The sequence below is a fragment of the Pongo pygmaeus genome, chromosome 4 (genome assembly GCF_028885625.2).
Source record: "Pongo pygmaeus isolate AG05252 chromosome 4, NHGRI_mPonPyg2-v2.0_pri, whole genome shotgun sequence".
NCBI classification, from domain to species: domain Eukaryota; kingdom Metazoa; phylum Chordata; class Mammalia; order Primates; family Hominidae; genus Pongo; species Pongo pygmaeus.
In genome coordinates, this window is record NC_072377.2 from 146,134,216 (window position 1) to 146,151,462 (window position 17,247).

The 17,247-nt window shown below is 45.1% G+C and overlaps 1 protein-coding gene across 2 annotated transcripts; it reads right to left on the reverse strand.

Moving 5' to 3' along the window:
- Window positions 1-1,266: 1,266 nt before the first annotated feature.
- Window positions 1,267-17,214, reverse strand: HDAC3 (histone deacetylase 3). 2 transcript variants are annotated; one of them, XM_054489333.2, is made up of 15 exons: window positions 17,055-17,214; window positions 16,867-16,949; window positions 15,137-15,279; window positions 10,387-10,468; window positions 10,203-10,259; window positions 10,026-10,081; window positions 9,515-9,648; window positions 8,899-8,979; window positions 8,452-8,525; window positions 8,232-8,296; window positions 6,554-6,643; window positions 6,373-6,431; window positions 6,045-6,124; window positions 5,569-5,726; window positions 1,267-1,924 (listed from the first exon to the last, which is right to left on the reverse strand). In XM_054489333.2, exons 1-15 carry the CDS (start codon window positions 17,107-17,109, stop codon window positions 1,855-1,857), a joined length of 1,287 nt encoding a protein of 428 aa, XP_054345308.1. In that variant the 5' UTR covers window positions 17,110-17,214; the 3' UTR covers window positions 1,267-1,854. The 2 variants fall into 2 exon arrangements, with proteins under 2 accessions (XP_054345308.1, XP_063521646.1); XM_063665576.1 differs by lacking the exon at window positions 15,137-15,279 and having other exon boundaries at window positions 17,055-17,072.
- Window positions 17,215-17,247: the final 33 nt, after the last annotated feature.

The window sequence follows — 17,247 nt, forward strand, 5'->3', positions numbered from 1 at the left end:
ATTATTGCCAACATGTGCCTAAACAGCAATAACAGTTACCACTTAACCATGCCCTTTGCTCTCTGCTAGGAACTAGGCAAACACTCTACATGTATTTTTCTAAGTCCCCACAGTCCCATGTGATAGATTCTGCTAGCCTCACCGTTTTATAAATAGTAAATTTGGACTTTTGAGAGTTGAAGTGACTTGCCCAAGAACGCATAATTGATATAAAATTTAAACCCAGCTTAGTCTGATTTGCTGCCAAACCCTGTGTTTAACCAGGATTCCCCACTGACATAAACCAAACATGAGTGAAAAGAATGAGTATTCTCCAAGAGTATATTCTTTGCTCTTCTAGCATGACTTTCTCCCTGAGCAATTTCATCCATTCTCCCAGCTACTTCTGTCCCTTGTGTGACAGTTACGTGGCTACCAGTCGGCCTTCACAATATGTACTGAATAATCTTGACCACAGCTAGCAAGATTTCAAGTGTAAGTGCCTGAAGGGCAGAGTCGGCGACTTACTTTCTCTAGAGCCCCAGTGCCTAGTCAAGGGCCTGAGATATACCAAGGACTCCGCCAAGCTGGCTGGCTCCTAAATTTGGCATTCATCTCTCTTGTGGTCCAGACCTTCTAACACTTCTAACAGTGACCTGATAGAATGTTACATAGAGCTGTCCATCCCATACTTCAAACTTGACTTTGTGCTGAGCTTTCCAGACTTTTCATCCAAAAAGTCCAAAAGCTACTTTTTACGCTAGTGTTGAGAACAGACAGAGAATGGAGGGGAGGAAGTGACCCATCTATCAGTCCTCTTTCTTGTATCAGTCTATATCTGCTACAGTATTTATCATACTACTGACTGGAATGTAAACTCTTCTACAGAAAGGTCCATGTTTGTGGCTACTACAGTATTTAGCATTGTTCTTCACATAGACAGTTAATGGGCAACTTCTTATGTCAGGCACTGTGCTTAGCACTTAACATGTTTTATCTCAGTGTATCTTCACCAACTAGCATCACTAAACACCCAGATTCAAAAACCTGAAGTCATCTTCTACTCCTCTCAAATCTGCCCAGGTTTGTCTAACTCTTAACCAAAATCCTCTATTAACTTCTTATATTTACAATAATAAATGTAGAATACATACACAGGGCCTAACGTAGGATAAGTGCTGAATGAATGTTAACTATGCTTTTATTACATGCATCATCATGCCCATTTCCTTCTCCTTTCATAAATAGGAAACTAGCAAGAATTAACATTCCTAGAAAGGCGAAAGGTACAAAAAATACCGACTTAGTTTATTGGATAAAAACAGTGGTAAAATGGACATAAAGCCAAAAGTGAGAACAGAACATTTTCATATCCTCCCCACACTTGAAAACATACTTCCCATCATCTGGGATTCAGGTGTTAAGGAGCCAGAGCCCCTTCCAAATCCCTCTCTCTTCATCTTCCCTGGAAGCAAGGGGAGGAAGAAGTCAGAACCCAGAGGAGGAGGAAGTCAGAGGCAATCTCAATCCTTGTCTACCCGTTCATCCCTCAAAATCTCTGGGTTCGAGAGAAGCAGGGAAGAAATAAGGGGCAAGGGGGTCTAGGGACTGGCCTCCAGGGCCCACTGCCAATGATGTCCCAGATAGCTATCCTTGTCCGTTTCTCATCCCTGATAGGTACCATTGTCAGGCCTTGGGAGAGAGAGGAAAAGGGGGTAGCTGGTTCGAGAACCAAATGTGGTCTCCAGACTCTTTCCCAGAGTCAGCAAAAGCCCTGGGGTGACCACTCCAGGACTCTAGGAGCCACTCCTTTTCCCTCCAGCCCAACCAAGAGGTGAAAAGAAATTCCCTGGGACACAGCATCCCAAGCCACTCTTAAATCTCCACATCGCTTTCCTTGTCATTGTCATGGTCTCCATCATAGAACTCATTGGGTGCCTCTGGCCTGCAAAGCAAGGGGAGAGAGGTCAGGATCTCACTCTAAGTTCTAATCTTCTCCCAGCACCCTTTTCCAAAGCCATTTCTCAGGCCCCGTTGAGAACCACTCCTCCTCTTGTTAGTAGAGACTGCTATTCATTCACCCATTCACATATCAAATAAACATTAAGGAACTACTCTATACAGACACTGTCATAAACCTTAGCAATACAGTAGAGTAACAAGCCGGACAAGGTTGTCTATCCTTAAAAAGCTTACCTAATAAATGAGACTAGTAACTAACAAAGTAAAAAAATATAATTTCAGATGATGGAGAGTACAATTAATAAAATGAAGTGATAGGACTGAAGGTGATGGGAGGAAAAGGGTGAAATTTCAGACAGGACTATTGGGACATAAGACCTAAAGTCTGAGGAGGAGCTAAGCAGGCAAAGACTTCTGGAAGGCCATTCCAAGCTGCACGAAAACCAACCACAGAGGTCATGAAATGGAAAGAGACTGATGTATTCCAGTAAGAACAAGGAGGCCAGGACAGCCAGGAGCACTGTGCATGGAGGAGAGTAGTTAGAGATGAGATCCTGGATGTAGGTAAGGGCTAGCATGCAGGACCTTTTTAAGCCACAGTCAAAATTTTGGATTTTCTTCTAAGTGCAAGGTAAAGGAGAGTTTTAATTTTAAGAAGAGTGACGTGGTATTATAAACCCATAGTGAAAGAATGGATGTGAAAGCAAAACAGGGCCCAACAGGTACTCAATATTGGTTTCTTTCTTTTTGAAAAAGTATTCTCAAAGGCCGGGCGTGGTAGTTCACACCTGTAATCCCAGCACTTTGGGAGGCCAAGGCAGGTGGATCACAAGGTCAAGAGATCAAGACCATCCTGGCCAACATGCTGAAACCCCGCCTCTACTAGAAATACAAAAATTAGCCAAGTGTGGTGGCACGTGCCTGTAATCTCAGCTACTCAGGAGGCTGAGGCAGGAGAATCGCTTGAACCTGGGAGGCGGAGGTTGCAGTGAGCCGGGATTAGCCACTGCACTCCAGCCTGGCAACAGAGTGAGACTCCGTCTCAAAAAAAAAAAAAAAGAAAGAAAAGAAAAAGTATTCTCTGGGACACAGAGAGTTGAGAAAGTCATCAAAGAGAAGCTGAGGAACTAAGCCAGGAAAGGCCTTATCTGCATGGTGAGCAATGTCTCAGTTACTTCTAAGTGCACAGGGTTAAAGGTGTGGAGTCAGAGAATCAGGTTGAATCTCAGCCCTGATCTTTAACTAGCCATGTGACCTTCACAGTTACTTAAGTCTCGCCGGGCACGGTGGCTCACACCTGTAGCCTGTAATCCTAGCACTTTGGGAGGCCGAGGCAGGCAGATCACCTGAGGTCAGGAGTTCGAGACCAGCCTGACTAATATGGAGAAACCCCATCTCTTCTAAAAATACAAAAAAAATTAGCCGGGCGTGGAGGCTCATGCCTGTAATCCCAGCTACTTGGGAGGCTAAGGCAGGAGAATCACTTGAACCCGGTAGGCAGAGGTTGCGGTGAGCCGAGATCATGCCATTGCACTCCAGCCTGGGCAAAAAGAGCGAAACACTGTCTCAAAAAAAAAAAAAAAAAAAAAAAAGAAAGAAAGAAAGTTACTTAGACTCTCTGAGCCTTAGATTCCTCCCGTGTTAATCTGAGAGTAAGAGCCATCAGAGTTGTCTGATGGCAACAGAATGATTATATATGTTGTAATAGACAGCACTTAGTAGTGTCTGGTGCTTGGCAAACCTACAAAAAGTGGTAACTCTTCCTATTTCTACTCTGCAAGTCATATGCAAGCTGGAGCTATAGGCATCAAAGAAGAACAGAAACTCAGTGGGTGGCCTGACAGAGAGGTAGGGCTTAGGAACAGGAAGAAGCCTGAGGCTTCTGCTGGCTGTGAAAGGGCTTGGTATTATTATAATGCAGAGACTAAGTCCAGATGCCTGCCTGGAGCTATCGATAAAAAACCCAAAAGGAAGAACTTAAAAACAGGTTTTACCAAACCAAACCAGACCATGAAAAGCAATTTCCAATAGTCCTGGAAGCCCTGAAGCCAGATGTTCAGACACTTCCTCACTCAGAAGGGATTGGGGGATATCCTTGGAGGAGGAGAGTTGGAGAGGTCCCCAAGAGTCAGAGCAGTAAAGCCCAGGTCCAGAGGAGAGATTCGGAGGCCTGAATTCTAAGACAGAAGCAGATTCTAGAAGGGGCTGAGAAGGCCATCAGGCTCTGCAGCAGAGCCGGCTCAAACCTCTAACCCTGCGTGGGAGCAAGACTGCGTGTCCCACAAGTGTCCAGCTGTGGTTATCCCTCAGTCATGTAAGGAAATCTGTTCCCCATTAAGTGCATCTGTTTCTGCACTTCTGGGTTCTGTTGTCTTTCCCTTTCATTTTTCAGCAAAGTTTTGGGATTAAAAAAAAATTCTATCCTATCCTTTTTTCCCCCTAATTTATTCCATCTACAATATTTTGTATGTATCTCAGAAAGATAAACACTTTAAAAAAAAAAAAAACAAAAACATAACCACAATGCAATTATCCCACCTGAAAAAATTAACAGAGCAAAGAAATCAAAGAGCCGTAGAGAGCAGTATGCAGGCAGTGACCTGTCCAGCTCAAGACCTGGAAAGACTGAGTAAAATGCTGGCAAGACTATAGGCTGCTACAGACTTTCTGGATGGCAATTTGGCACCAAATATAAAAAATTTTAGGCCAGGCTCAGTGGCTCACGCCTATAATCCCAGCACTTTGGAAGGCTGGGGCAGGAGGACATTTGAGCCCAGGAGTTTGAGACCAGCCTGGGCAACAAGGCAAGACTCCGTCTCTACCAAAAAAAAAAAAAATTAGCCAGGTGTCATGGTGCACACCTATGATCTGAGCTACTCGAGAGGCTGAGGCAGGAGGATCACTTGAACCCACGAGTTCAAGATTGCAATGAGCTATAATCATGCCACTGTACTCCAGCCTGGGTGACAGAATGAGAACCTGTCTCAAAAAAAAAAAAAATTAATGCACACAGCCTTTGACCTAGCAGCAACCATTCTACTATCTAACCCACTCAAACAAGAATGCAAAGATGTATATGTAAGGGGGTTAATTGCCACATTATTATTGTAATACCAAAAAATGGAAAATAATCTATCCACACAATAGATTATTATACAGCTGATAAAATACTGAAGCAGATCTATATTAGCTAGCTGGAAACAGCTATATGATGTAAAGCAGCATAGGTAGAATGACTCTATTTGTATTTACAAAAAACTAAAAACCACACAAACTGTAAATGAGTGTATCTGTGTTTGTTTATACGTACATACAGAACAGTATATTTGCAATCTATAGAAAAAGGCTTATCCAAAACAATAAAAATTATTAACAGTGGTTACTCCTGTGGAATAGGTCTGGGATTGTGTGAAAGCCAACACCATATTTTGGTGCTGTTTTAAAATTTTACAATAAATACATATTACTTTTGTCATTAAAAATAGCAAAGAAAAGAGTGAGGAAATTGTAGCAGACTAAAGGAGGTAAGCCAGAGACAATTAAGCTAATACCTTCCCATTTACTTTTTCCCTTTTAAACCTCCCCAGCAAGCCCATTGAAAGTAGGCTGAAGTCCCTGCTCTCAGACCTGCTATAGTTCTCCTCAGGACCCCTCTCCTCTGCATCAGCCTCATCAGTCCTGTCATAGGTCAGGAGGTCTGCAGGCACGTCATGAATCTGGACACTAGGTGCATGGTTCAGCATCTTCAGGTTTTCAAAGATTGTCTGGCGGATCTGGTCCAGATACTGGTTGGAAATGAGGAATACAGAGTGAGCAGTTTCCAGTGATTCCCAGGACATGCAATCTCCTAGCTGCCTTTTACCCCTACCATCCTGGTTTTCATCTCAGTGGTACCTCTAGTTCAGGTCCCTCAACTGGTAGCTGTCCCTCCCCACCAACCCCAACTGCCTCTACTTTAACCTGGACTGCCTCCTAGCCAATAACAGTGACCGTGATGGCTTAGAACTTCCTTCTCTTTGGTTTTTCCTACTTCCCACATCTTTGACCTCTCCTGGGCTCCACCTTTCAGGAGAAGTTTGTGCTCAGTTTTCTGAGCTGCTGACCTGGCGTGAGTTCTGATTCTCGATGCGGGTGCTGACATCTGGATGAAGTGTGAAGTCTGGGGCAAAGTACTCGAAGTATTCTTGGGGAGGAGAGGAGAAAGTATGGCTCAGACTGAGAAAGGCAGCTAACAAGACTCCCCAATCTTTTTCCTTCCCATCCAGAGCACCTACATAATAGCTGCCCAATCTTTTCCCTGCTCTGAGCCCAGGGGTTTAGTCTGCAGAGCTCTGAGAGTGTAAAATTTCCCATCTGCCTTCAAACCAGGTCATTCTGGAATCTGGTGAGAATGGCCTTCCTGTTATGGGGGTGTTGTGGGGTGGTCCTTACCACTATAGGGAAGCTCCTCACTAATGGCCTCTTCTACCAGCAGCGATGTCTCATATGTCCTGAAACCAACCAGCAGAGGGGAGCAGGCTGACCAAGTGGGCTGAAGGGCCCACGTGGCCATATCTGAGGGACACCCTAGCTCACACTGGACAACAGGGGAGGAAATCAGGAGAGTGCTCACCAGCAGCGGGCAACATTTCGGACAGTATAACCACCACCACCCAGCACGAGTAGAGGGATATTGAAGCTCTTGACATATTCAACACATTCCCTGTTAAAAGGAACCAGAGAAGATGTGGAGGAGGTTATCAAAAGACAAGGTAAATACCTTTAGGTATTGCCTGAAAGGAGCACAAGAAAACTATAAATGTTCTAAATCTTTATCTGGATAGTGAAATTCATTATGTTATACCCTTAAGATTTGTGCATACTTTATATGCTGTGTCTCAATAAAAATTTTAAAATAAAGCACAGTCCCACCTCTGTTCTGCTCAACACCCTCCCTGGCACCCTGCCTGTTAATCAACTATTCTTATCAACGCAAGTTCTGTCAATTCTAGCCTTGAAAATATAACTCATGCCCGGCGCGGTGCTCACGCCTTTGTAGTAGACCCAGCTACTCAGGAGGCTGAGGCAGGAGAATCGCTTGAACCCAGGAGGCAGAGCTTGCACTGAGCCAAGATCGTGCCACTGCACTCCAACCTGGGTGACAGAGCAAGACTCCATCTCAAAAAAGAAAAAAAAAAACATATATGTGTGTGTGTGTGTGTGTATACACACACACACACGCCTCTCAGATCATCTACTTCTCTCCATTGCCACCTCCTCCACCTTAGTCTGGGCACCTAACCAACACCATGGCTTCCTAACTGGTCTTTCTACTTCCATCCCCATTCCCCCTACCCAAACCTTTCTCTATTCAGCAGTCAGAATAGTCACTTTCAAACACAAATTGGATCATGTCACTTTCCTGCTTAAAATCCTTCGATGGTTTCCCATCATCTTTGGAATATAATTCAAACTCCCTACCAGGTTTAAAGGCTCTGCACAATCTCACCATGGCCAGCTTCCCGGACCTCACCTCAACAGACTGAAGTCCAGTGGCATAATCACAGTTTACTGTAACCTCAAACTCCTGGGCTCAAGTGATCCTCCTGCCTCAGCCTCTTGAGTAGCTAGGACTATAGGCATACACCATCATGCCCAGCTGATTTTGTTTTTTATTTTCTGTAGAGATGGCTCTCGCTATGTTGCCCAGGCTGGCCTCAAACTCCTAGCCTCAGGCGATTCTCCCACCTCGGCCTCTGGAAGTGTTGGGATTATAGGTGTGTGCCACTGGGCCCAGCCCTCAGAGCCTTTTGTGGGCCTTTGTCAATGCTTGGGACAGGCTTCTCTCTATTCCTCTTATGACTCACTCCTTCTTAGTCTCCAGGTCTCAGCTCAAATTTTACTTCCTCAGAAAAACTTTCCCAAATCATGCTATCTAAAGTAGGTCCCCCATTGTATCCTGTGTCTCAGCTTTCTTTTTTTCTTTCATAGAATTTATAACAATCTATTTACTTCATTTGATTATTTATTTTTTGTCTGTTTCCTAAACTGTAAACTCCACGGGAGACTCCTTATTCCATCCCCATGATGTGGTATGATGCCTGGAACATAATAGGTGCTTAATAAAAATACATTGTGAATGAATGACCATCTAGGGAACCCTGTTCAAGATGACATTTCTAGTTCAAGTACAATTTGTAGCTATTTTTGATTTCCAAGAAGAGGTGAGGCCCATTCCCTAACTAACCCCACCCACGTACTGAAGTCCAAGGCCACTTGAAAACCTCGGGAAGAAGGAGAGCAAGTCTCACCCATGCCCTCGGATGCTGAGGTTAAAGCAGCCCAATCGATCACAGCCCAGAGAGTCAGCTCCACACTGCAAAAAGCAAAACCCCAGGAAGGTGCAGTGAGATAACTGATCAGAACATCACAGATACCCCTTCCACCACCAACCTAAAGAACCTCCTCTTCCCTTGCTCTCTTTCCCCAAGCCCAGGGAGAACACTCCTGAGGAGGAACTGACAATATTACCTGGAGCACAATGCACGTGGGTTGGTAGAAGTCCACTACCTGGTTGATAACCGGCTGGAAAAGGTGCTTGTAACCTGGGAGAGGGCCAAAGATGGGCACCTGGCACCCCAAGGGGATGGGGAGACAGGGAACAAAAGGAAAAAGGGGGTTGAGCGAGCATGTAGCCCAGGAAAGGGGCAACCCAAAATAATCAAATCATTGGTCTGAAACTTCTGGAAGGGATCCCAGACTGCTATGAGTGACTGATGAAAGCCAATGACTTTTCCCAGAAAAATGCACATACACACGATATGTTGCATACAATTTCCAGAGATTCATGGTCCCTCTGAAGGCCATTCATCCTTAAGGACAACTGGCCCAACAGCAGACAATACCAGGCAGAAGAGGTTATTTCAAGGAGAAAAAGAAGGGGCCTAGGGGGAGCAGAGGGAAGACTTCAGTACTTACTCTGGTCATCAATGCCATCCCGCAGGGGCACATTCAGACAGTAGTAGCGGCCACTCTCTGCCCCGACTTCATACATGTCACCTATAGGGAAGTGGGTGGTGGTAGCCACACATGGGAAGCACCCACAACCCAGCTGTTTCAACCCCAATCTGCACTCTGGGAGCCTCTCATTCCATCTATGTAGCTTCACCATAAACTCCCTAGAGCCACTAAATCTCTTGCAGCTTGCATTCATTTGGCAAATAATTTTGGGGGATCCACTCTGAGCCAACTGTGTACTAGGCAGTAGGGATGCAGCAATGAATGGAACTAATGAAATTTACGATATCCCACCAAGCTTATGTTTTTAGGAAGTAGCCATGAGGAGGAGGGAGGCAGTAAACAAAACAAAACAAAACAAAAAACCACAATAAACACAAATAGCAGTGAGTGTTCTGAGGGAAACAATGAGGCTGATGTAACAGAGGAATGAGGAAGGAGGTGATTATGATAACTGGGGTGGTAAGGAAAGGCTTCTCTGAGGAGGGGACACCTGAGATGAGACTAGAAGGCTGAGGAGGCACTCATGGTAAAGAGCTGAAGGGTGCATAGGGGAAAGTAATCCCTATTCCCATACCTGTGCCAGGGAAGAAGTAATTTCCATATTTGTGGAAGGACACCGTCATGACCCGGTCAGTGAGGTAGAAAGCTTCTTGAACCCCATCACCATGGTGGATGTCAATGTCAATGTAGAGCACCCGAGGGTGGTACCTAGAGGGAAGCCAAAGCCAGGGTCTGAGCTAGAAGTGAACCCCCCAACCCACTCCTCCCAAACACCGGGTCTCGAATTGTGAAGAGTCTGCTTCTGCCCTGGTCACCTGAAACTTAATGTCACCAGTTCCCTAAAGGCAACTGGGGGCTCCAGCCCAGAGGCTAGAGGCAGGGACAGGAGAGGGATATGCAGAGAAGGCTGAAATGTGAGCAGGCAGCAGGGAATCTGCAGCAGTGGAAGAGGCAGCCTGAATAAAGCATCAAGAACTTGGGAGAAGCTAATCAGGGAGGAGTGAGGTCAAGGTCAAGGCTGAGTCTGAGAGACCTCTTCAGCCAAGAATCCTGTAACTGCCCCCATCTCCTCCTGGGCTACTTACTTGAGCAGCTCCAGGATGCCAATCACAATGTCGTTGACATAGCAGAAGCCAGAGGCCTATGGCAAGACAGTGGTCTCATAAAGAGAAGAGCAATTCCCCTACCCAGCTGCCCCCCACCATCATCCTCAACACCTACCCGAGGATGGCCACTGTCTTTCCCATCACCTCCTCACTCACCTCAAACTTCTTGGCATGGTGCAGACCACCAGCCCAGTTAATGGCAATATCACAGATCTGAAAAACAAACACCCAAGTCACAGTCCTTCCTGCCCACCCCTCAAGCTGGGAGCCCAGGATCAGGGTTAAATCCCGAGTCCAGGGAGCCAGAGGAAAGGAGGAACAGGACTCGGGACTATGTCACCTTGTTGTTCAGCTGGGTTGCTCCTTGCAGAGATGCGCCTGTGTAACGCGAGCAGAACTCAAAGAGCCCGGGAAACACTGGGCTGCAGGGAAGAGGAACAAGTTGGAACCCTCCTGCCTCTGTCTGGGCCCTTCCCATATCTCCCTCCCCATCCCAGACTCCTCCAATCTCCATTTTTCAAGAATCTTCTCTCCCTCTCCTACACACCTGGGCTATCTGCAAAGTTATTCAACAAATATTTTGGACCAAACCATGTACCAAGCCCTGTGCAAGGCACTGGATGGGAAGTAAAGAAGCACTTAACTGTCAGGGAGTTTGTATCCTAGCTGGGGAAAGAAGCAAGCAGCTTCCAGGTACTCAAGTACAATGTAAAAAGGAAATCAGTTGAAAGAAAACATGAGCTCTGTTTTTCTTAGTCTTCTCAGTGTAACAAATTTTAACATAATGTTCAATAATATTCTTCACAGTCACACATTTTAAAGAAAGAATTGTATACCTACATATGTGAAACAGTGATGAGATAACCCACGAAAAGCCTGTAGCACAGTATACGGTATCCGCTAAGCCTTTAATAAATGTCAGCTATAATTATTACCATTGTTATTCTTTATAAAAAGCAAAGGCTTGAAGCCAGACACAAAAGGCTACTTACTGTACGACTCCATTTATGTAACATTCTGGAAAAGGTAAAATATAAGGATAGACATCATATCAGTAGTTGGCTAGATCTAGGTTGGAGAGAAGTTATTAACTACGAAGGGGTGAGTGACCTTTGTCAGGTAATGGAAATTTCCTGTACCTTGATACTTTTTTTTTTTTTTTTTGTAGAGACAGGGTCTCACTATGTTGCCCAAGCTGGTCTCGAACTCCTGGGCCTAAGTGATCCTCCCGCCTTGGCCTCCCAAAGTGTTGGGACTACAGGTGTGAGCCATCGGCGCTGGCCCTACACCTTGATATATTCTATCAAACCTCTCAGAACTCTTACACCTAAAAAAGGTTAATTTTACTGTATGCAAGTTATACCTATATAAACCTGACTTTTTAAAAAGGAAAGGCTTAGGCAATCCCTAGTTTTAGGTCTCAAAAAAAAAAATAGTGCAGCCGACACATTTGACCATGTGAAAAACAGACCTGTAGGGGCTTTTAGTTTGTTTGTTTTTTGAAAGGGGGTCTTGCTCTGTCGCCCAGGCTGGGGTGCAGTGGTGCAATCTCGGCTCACTGCAGCCTCCGCCTCCCGGGTTCAAGCAAGAATTGTAGGGTTTTACAGTTTCTCAAAAGGTTTGGAAAGAATTAGTGATTAATACCAGAAAACTAAACAAATGAGAAAATAATGCAATTGTCAGCTCCAGGAAAAAAAAAAAAGCTTTAGAAGAAAATAGATTAAATCACACTACACTATTTGGCTTGATAGTAAATGAATCTTTCAGAGTTATAATAATGTAAACATAGAATACTGATTTATTTTTAAATTACTATGAAGCTGAAAGGGGAAAGGAAGCCAATGTGATGGTGTAAGAAGACTAAATGCTCATATCCCATACTAAAAGCTTAACAGATAATGCCTAAAATTGACAGACGAAGAAATAGCAATGAGAGACAATACAGGAGGGGAGTATGATTACAAGCACAGATTCTGGAGCCAGACTACCTAGGTTCTTTAACAGCTACTAATGATAGTGAGGTTGTACAAACTGTTTAACCTTTCTGTGCTTAAGTGTCCTCATTGGTAAAAGGAAACAATAATAGACCCTGCTTCATAGGGGTTGTTGAGATTAAATAAGCTAATGGCTGCAAAGCACTTAGAACAGTACCTAGTATATAATAGGTATTACCTAAGGATTACAGATTAGTAATAACAGTCAATTAATATTATTATTATTATTTAGAAATCCAAAGGTAAATACCAGAAGACACAGGAAAAGGAGCTGAAAGTGGCTGTCACTGGGCAGAGGGATTTATGGGTGAAAAGGAGAGGTCTGGAATTTTTTTTTTTTTTTTTTTAAGACAGAGTCTCATTCTGTTGCCCAGGCTGGAGTGCAGTGGTACAATCTCAGGTCACTGCAACCTCCGCCTCCCAGGTTCCAGCAATTCTCCTGCCTCAGCCTCCCGCAGTAGCTGGGACTACAGGCACGTGCCACCACACCTGACTAATTTTTGTATTTTTAGTAGAGACAGGGTTTCACCATGGCCAGGCTGGTCTTGAACTCCTGACCTTAGGTGGTCTGCCCGCCTCGGCCTCCTAAAGTGCTGGGATTACAGGCGTGAGCCACTGCGCCTGGCTTGGGCCTGCTTTTTTATTTTTTTCATTTAAAGGTCTGTAGTACAATTTGGCTACTTATGTTAGAATACTTGGAAAGCAATCAGAAATTCTTAAACAGAAGAAAAATTCCTGATTCTCATCGGAAATACAGATAAGCACAACTGTAACTTGTTTGACAGGAAGACTGATGCAGCATAAATAGCCCAGAGATAGTATCCTAATTAGCATTCCCTAATTGCACAAAGAGCATCTACAGAACCCCAGTGTGGCTTAAGGGCTGACCCTGTATTCTCAGAGCTAGAAAGTGAGCTCAGAAATAACAGCAGGAATACTAACAAAAAAACAAGAAACCTCCCCAGACAGCACGTGACTGAACACCAAATGAGCAGTGCAGTATGTGCAGGACAGAGCTCTATGGGCTGGTGTGGTCAAGAAAGGTTTCATGGAGATGGTGTGAAGCCTGAGAAGGCCTTGAAGAGGTTGAATAGAGAACTAAGGGCATTCCAGGAAGGCATCCCGTGCAGCTGAGGCGTAGGGATAAAGTTGGAAAGGTGCCAATGCCAGCCTAATGAGTTGGCCTCTATCCTACAGCCCTGGCTGCTTCTGTCATTAAGATCTTTCAGGAAAACAGATTAGTGGTTTAAAAACCTGGGATCTGGATCATGCTCCCTCCAATGACCAGTTATGTGACTGAGGCTAAGTTACCTAGATATTCCCAAACCTCAATTTACTTATATATAACATCAGAAAAAGGTCTATTATAATACATCTATGGATTGGTATGAGAATTAAGTGGATTCACCAGCAACCCTTGGCATAATACCTAGCAGAGTAAGCACTTAATAAATGGTAGCTATCATAAGAAATTCTACAGGATCAACAACCTGGTTTCTTCAAGAAATAAATTCAAGGGGGTGACAGAAAAGCTACAAATTAAAAGTCTTAAGAGACATATCAACCAAATGCACTGTGTAGACCTTGTTTAGATCTGGATTTAAACTAACTACAAAATAATTATGAGACAACTGCAGAAATTTGAATACTGATTGCATATTTGATGACATTAAGGAATCACTGTTAACTTTTTAGGTTTGATAATGACACTATGTTTTTTTAAAAGAGTATCATTTGGAGATACATAATAAAATATTTATGGATAAAAGGATATAACATCTAGGATCTGCTTTAAAACAATCTAACATGAGGGAGTATAGATGAAGTAAGAGTGGCCATTTGCTCAGCCGGGTGCGATGGCTCACGCCTGTAATCCCAGCACTTTTGGAGGCTGAGGCTGGTGGATCACCTGAGGTCAGGAGTTCAAAACCAGCCTGACCAACACGGTGAAACCCCATCTCTACTAAACATACAAAAATTAGCCGGGCATGCTGGCAGGCGCCTGTAATCCCAGCTACTCGGGAGTCTGAGGCATGAGAATCGCTTGAACCCAGGAGGCGGAGGTTGCAGTGAGCCAAGACTGCACCACTGCACTCCAGCCTGGGTTACAGAGTGAGACTCTGTCTCAAAAAAAAAAAAAAAAAAAAGTGGCCGTTTGCTTTTAAGTGTTGAAGCTAGGTGATGGACATATGGGAGGTCACTGCACTACTTCACTTTCAGAAATTTTTGAAATTTTCCCTAATAAAAAGTTTAAAAACAAAAATAAGTAGAATTGAGCAACTGGTAGCTGTGATGGTTACTATTTTTTCGTGGATGTAGAGTGTGGCTTATCTTTGTTATCCACTCCCTTCCCCAGAGGGTCTAACCCTGACTCTTCTATGGATGATACAAGCTCAATGTAAACCTAATGATATCAAACCACTCCTTTGTTGTTTTTTTGTTTTTTTAACTGCCCATAGCCCTCTTAAGATCCCTTGCTTCTTAAAAACCTTTGATAGCTTCCCTCTACTCTAGGGGTAAAAACCCCAATTCATAATAGAGCTGTTTGCTTTTAAAAGGCCCTGTTTCTTTAGCCTCAATTCAGTTCACCTCCTCTTCATATTCTACACTTGGCCTTTTTTCTGTTCCTCAAATGATTCATACTCAATCCTACCACAGACCCTTAGCACTTGTCCCTACTGCCTGCTATATTCCTCCCCTTACCCTCCAACCCCTTTCATCTGATTACTTCTACTCTTTTTTCAGATCTCAGCTCAATCTTTACTTCCTCTAGGAAGGCCCCACCGACCAGCCACTCCACCAAGCTAAACAATCCTCCACGTATACACTCTCATAATCTGTCATACACCTCCTCTTTATAAGACTTAGCAAAAATACAATATTAAAATTTTGTTTTTGTACATCACTGCATTCCCAGCACTTAGCACAGGGCCTGCCTAGAACAAGTGACCAATAAATATTTATTCAATAAACAAAGTGAATTATGATTCACTGACAAGTAGGCCCCCCTTGAGATATTCCCACTGCTGCCAAAAGACCTCACTGAAGGGCTTGGCATTAAACTGTTAGACATCAAAACTCCCAGTCCTCCCTCACCAGTCATCGCCTACGTTGAAGGCATTAAGACTCTTGGTGAAGCCTTGCATATTGGTGGGGCTGACTCTCTGCAGGAAGTCAATGTAGTCCTCGGAGTGGAAGCGGCACATGTCATGCTGGGAGGCCTGGTATGGCTTGAAGACCTCGGGATGGAGACACAAGATGAACCCAGGGAGGGTCAGCCCCACTCCACAGGCTCAGACCACCCATACTGAATCCAGTCCTGGAGACTGTATGAAGCCAAACATAGCATTCCCCTCATCCCACAATCCTTAAGTCAGTAGAGAGACTCCGATTAACCAGGTGAGTTATTACAAATGAGCCCCCTGAAGACCACTTCTTTTCCTTTCCACCTCCAGCTCAGCCTATCGTACCTCCTCAACTTTGAGCCCTGATCCACCTGCCCTGTTCCTTGGATCTCCTATTCCCAGTTCTCTCCATGCTCATCTCCTCCCCCAAGCTCTGATTCTGTCCTCTTTCCTCTGGATTCTTCTTTCTGGAGTCAAATATATGGGATATATGTCAACTTTGTAATTAAAATCAAGGATTTATTGTCTTTGGAAGGTCAGGGGGATGTGTCACACCTCTTTGAAAACTGGACAAGAAAGAGCTTTTTTTCTCCCAGAAAATGCACAGGTACATATAGGCAAACAATCTCAAGGGATATAGATTCCTGCACTCACATCACCTCAGTCTTTTCTATGACCAATCCATTTGTCTGTGCCTTGGCACAAGCAATGAACATTCATTCATATTCTTCACTAGTTTCCCTAGCAACACATAAAGCCTGGGCTTAGCTGTTTTGTCTTATTTTTTCTTTTGAGACAAGGTCCTCCCTGTCAACTCAGGCTGCTGATCATAGATCACTGTAACTTCAAACTCCTGGGCCCAAGCCATCCTCTCGCCTCGGCCTCCCAAGTAGTTGGGACTACAGGCACACCCACCGCACATGGCTACTTTTTTATTTTTTATTTTTATAGATGTGGGTCCCACTGTGGCCCAAGCTGGTCTCCAACTCCTGGCCTCAAGTGATCCTCCCATTTCAGCCTCCCAAAGTGCTGGGATTACAGGCATGGGCCACCACGCCTGGCGTGGCTTAACTGTTACTATCCCATATCACAGCCATAAATTCCAAGCTGGGAAGACAGCATGTGTATGTCTGGTAGATGAAAAACTGGATAGCGATTAAGCAGAACCATGTAGAGGTATTCCAGGCTGAAAAAGGATTACCTAAGATATCTCCTCTGTTCCACACGCACATACACATTTACAAACACGGCAGCATCGTTCCACCCTGGAACCCTAGCTCCTTGGAGGTAAAGAAAGGTGGTAAAAGAGGAGTGGGAACTGAGGGTAAACCTCACACCCTGATACAGTGATATCCGCTCCCCTAACCCTAATTCCTGAGGCCAAGGCCCTATCCACACTCAAATGCAGAGGAGGAACACACCTTCTGTCTTCAAACCAGCCCCACATCACCCTAACCCTAGGCCAAGGGCTAGTGTGCCTATAGTCAGAGGGTGGATGACCTGAGGTGAGAAAGTACTTTCCATTAAGCAGAGGACGCCACCCCTAACACCCTGCACTTTCAAGGTACTCCTGGCGTCTTCTACTCAGCTCCCCACTACTCTAGGGGCGGGTCGCACTTCATGCACTCAGTCCAGCCCACCTATCCCTACGGCCACAGCTCGCCCCACCCCCCAACCCCCGGCCGAGGCGGCGGAACTCACGATCATCTTCTTATAGAGACCGTAATGCAGGACCAGGCTATGGGTCAATGCCAGGCGATGGGGCTTCATAGGGTGTCCAGCTCCTGGGGGTGGGGAGAAGAGAGTTCGTCAGCTCTCACCCCTGGAGTTGCAACCCCGCCTCAAAACCTCCGTGTCCCAAACCCTCATGCACAGCCCTGTTTCCTCACCGTAGTGGAAGTTGCCCACGTCGGGGTCGTAGAAATAGGCCACGGTCTTGGCCATGTTGCCGGCGGGAGCAGGCCCCGCGCCTCCGCCGCCCGCCGCCCGCCGCCCGCCCCTCCCCGGCCGTGCGTGCTGCGCAAGCACGTAGCCTGCCTCTGCGGAACTGGGCGTTGCGGCCCCGCCTCCATCCACACCCAG

Excerpts from the sequence above, each read along its gene's own strand:
- HDAC3 (XM_054489333.2), bottom strand. The coding sequence starts at position 17,109 with ATGGCCAAGACCGTGGCCTATTTCTACGACCCCGACGTGGGCAACTTC. Across the intron at positions 10,469-15,136 it reads TTCAACGTAGGCGATGACTG|CCCAGTGTTTCCCGGGCTCT; the intron begins GTGAGGGAGGAC and ends TCTTCCCTGCAG. Across the intron at positions 8,526-8,898 it reads GGATGGCATTGATGACCAGA|GTTACAAGCACCTTTTCCAG; the intron begins GTAAGTACTGAA and ends GCCCTCTCCCAG.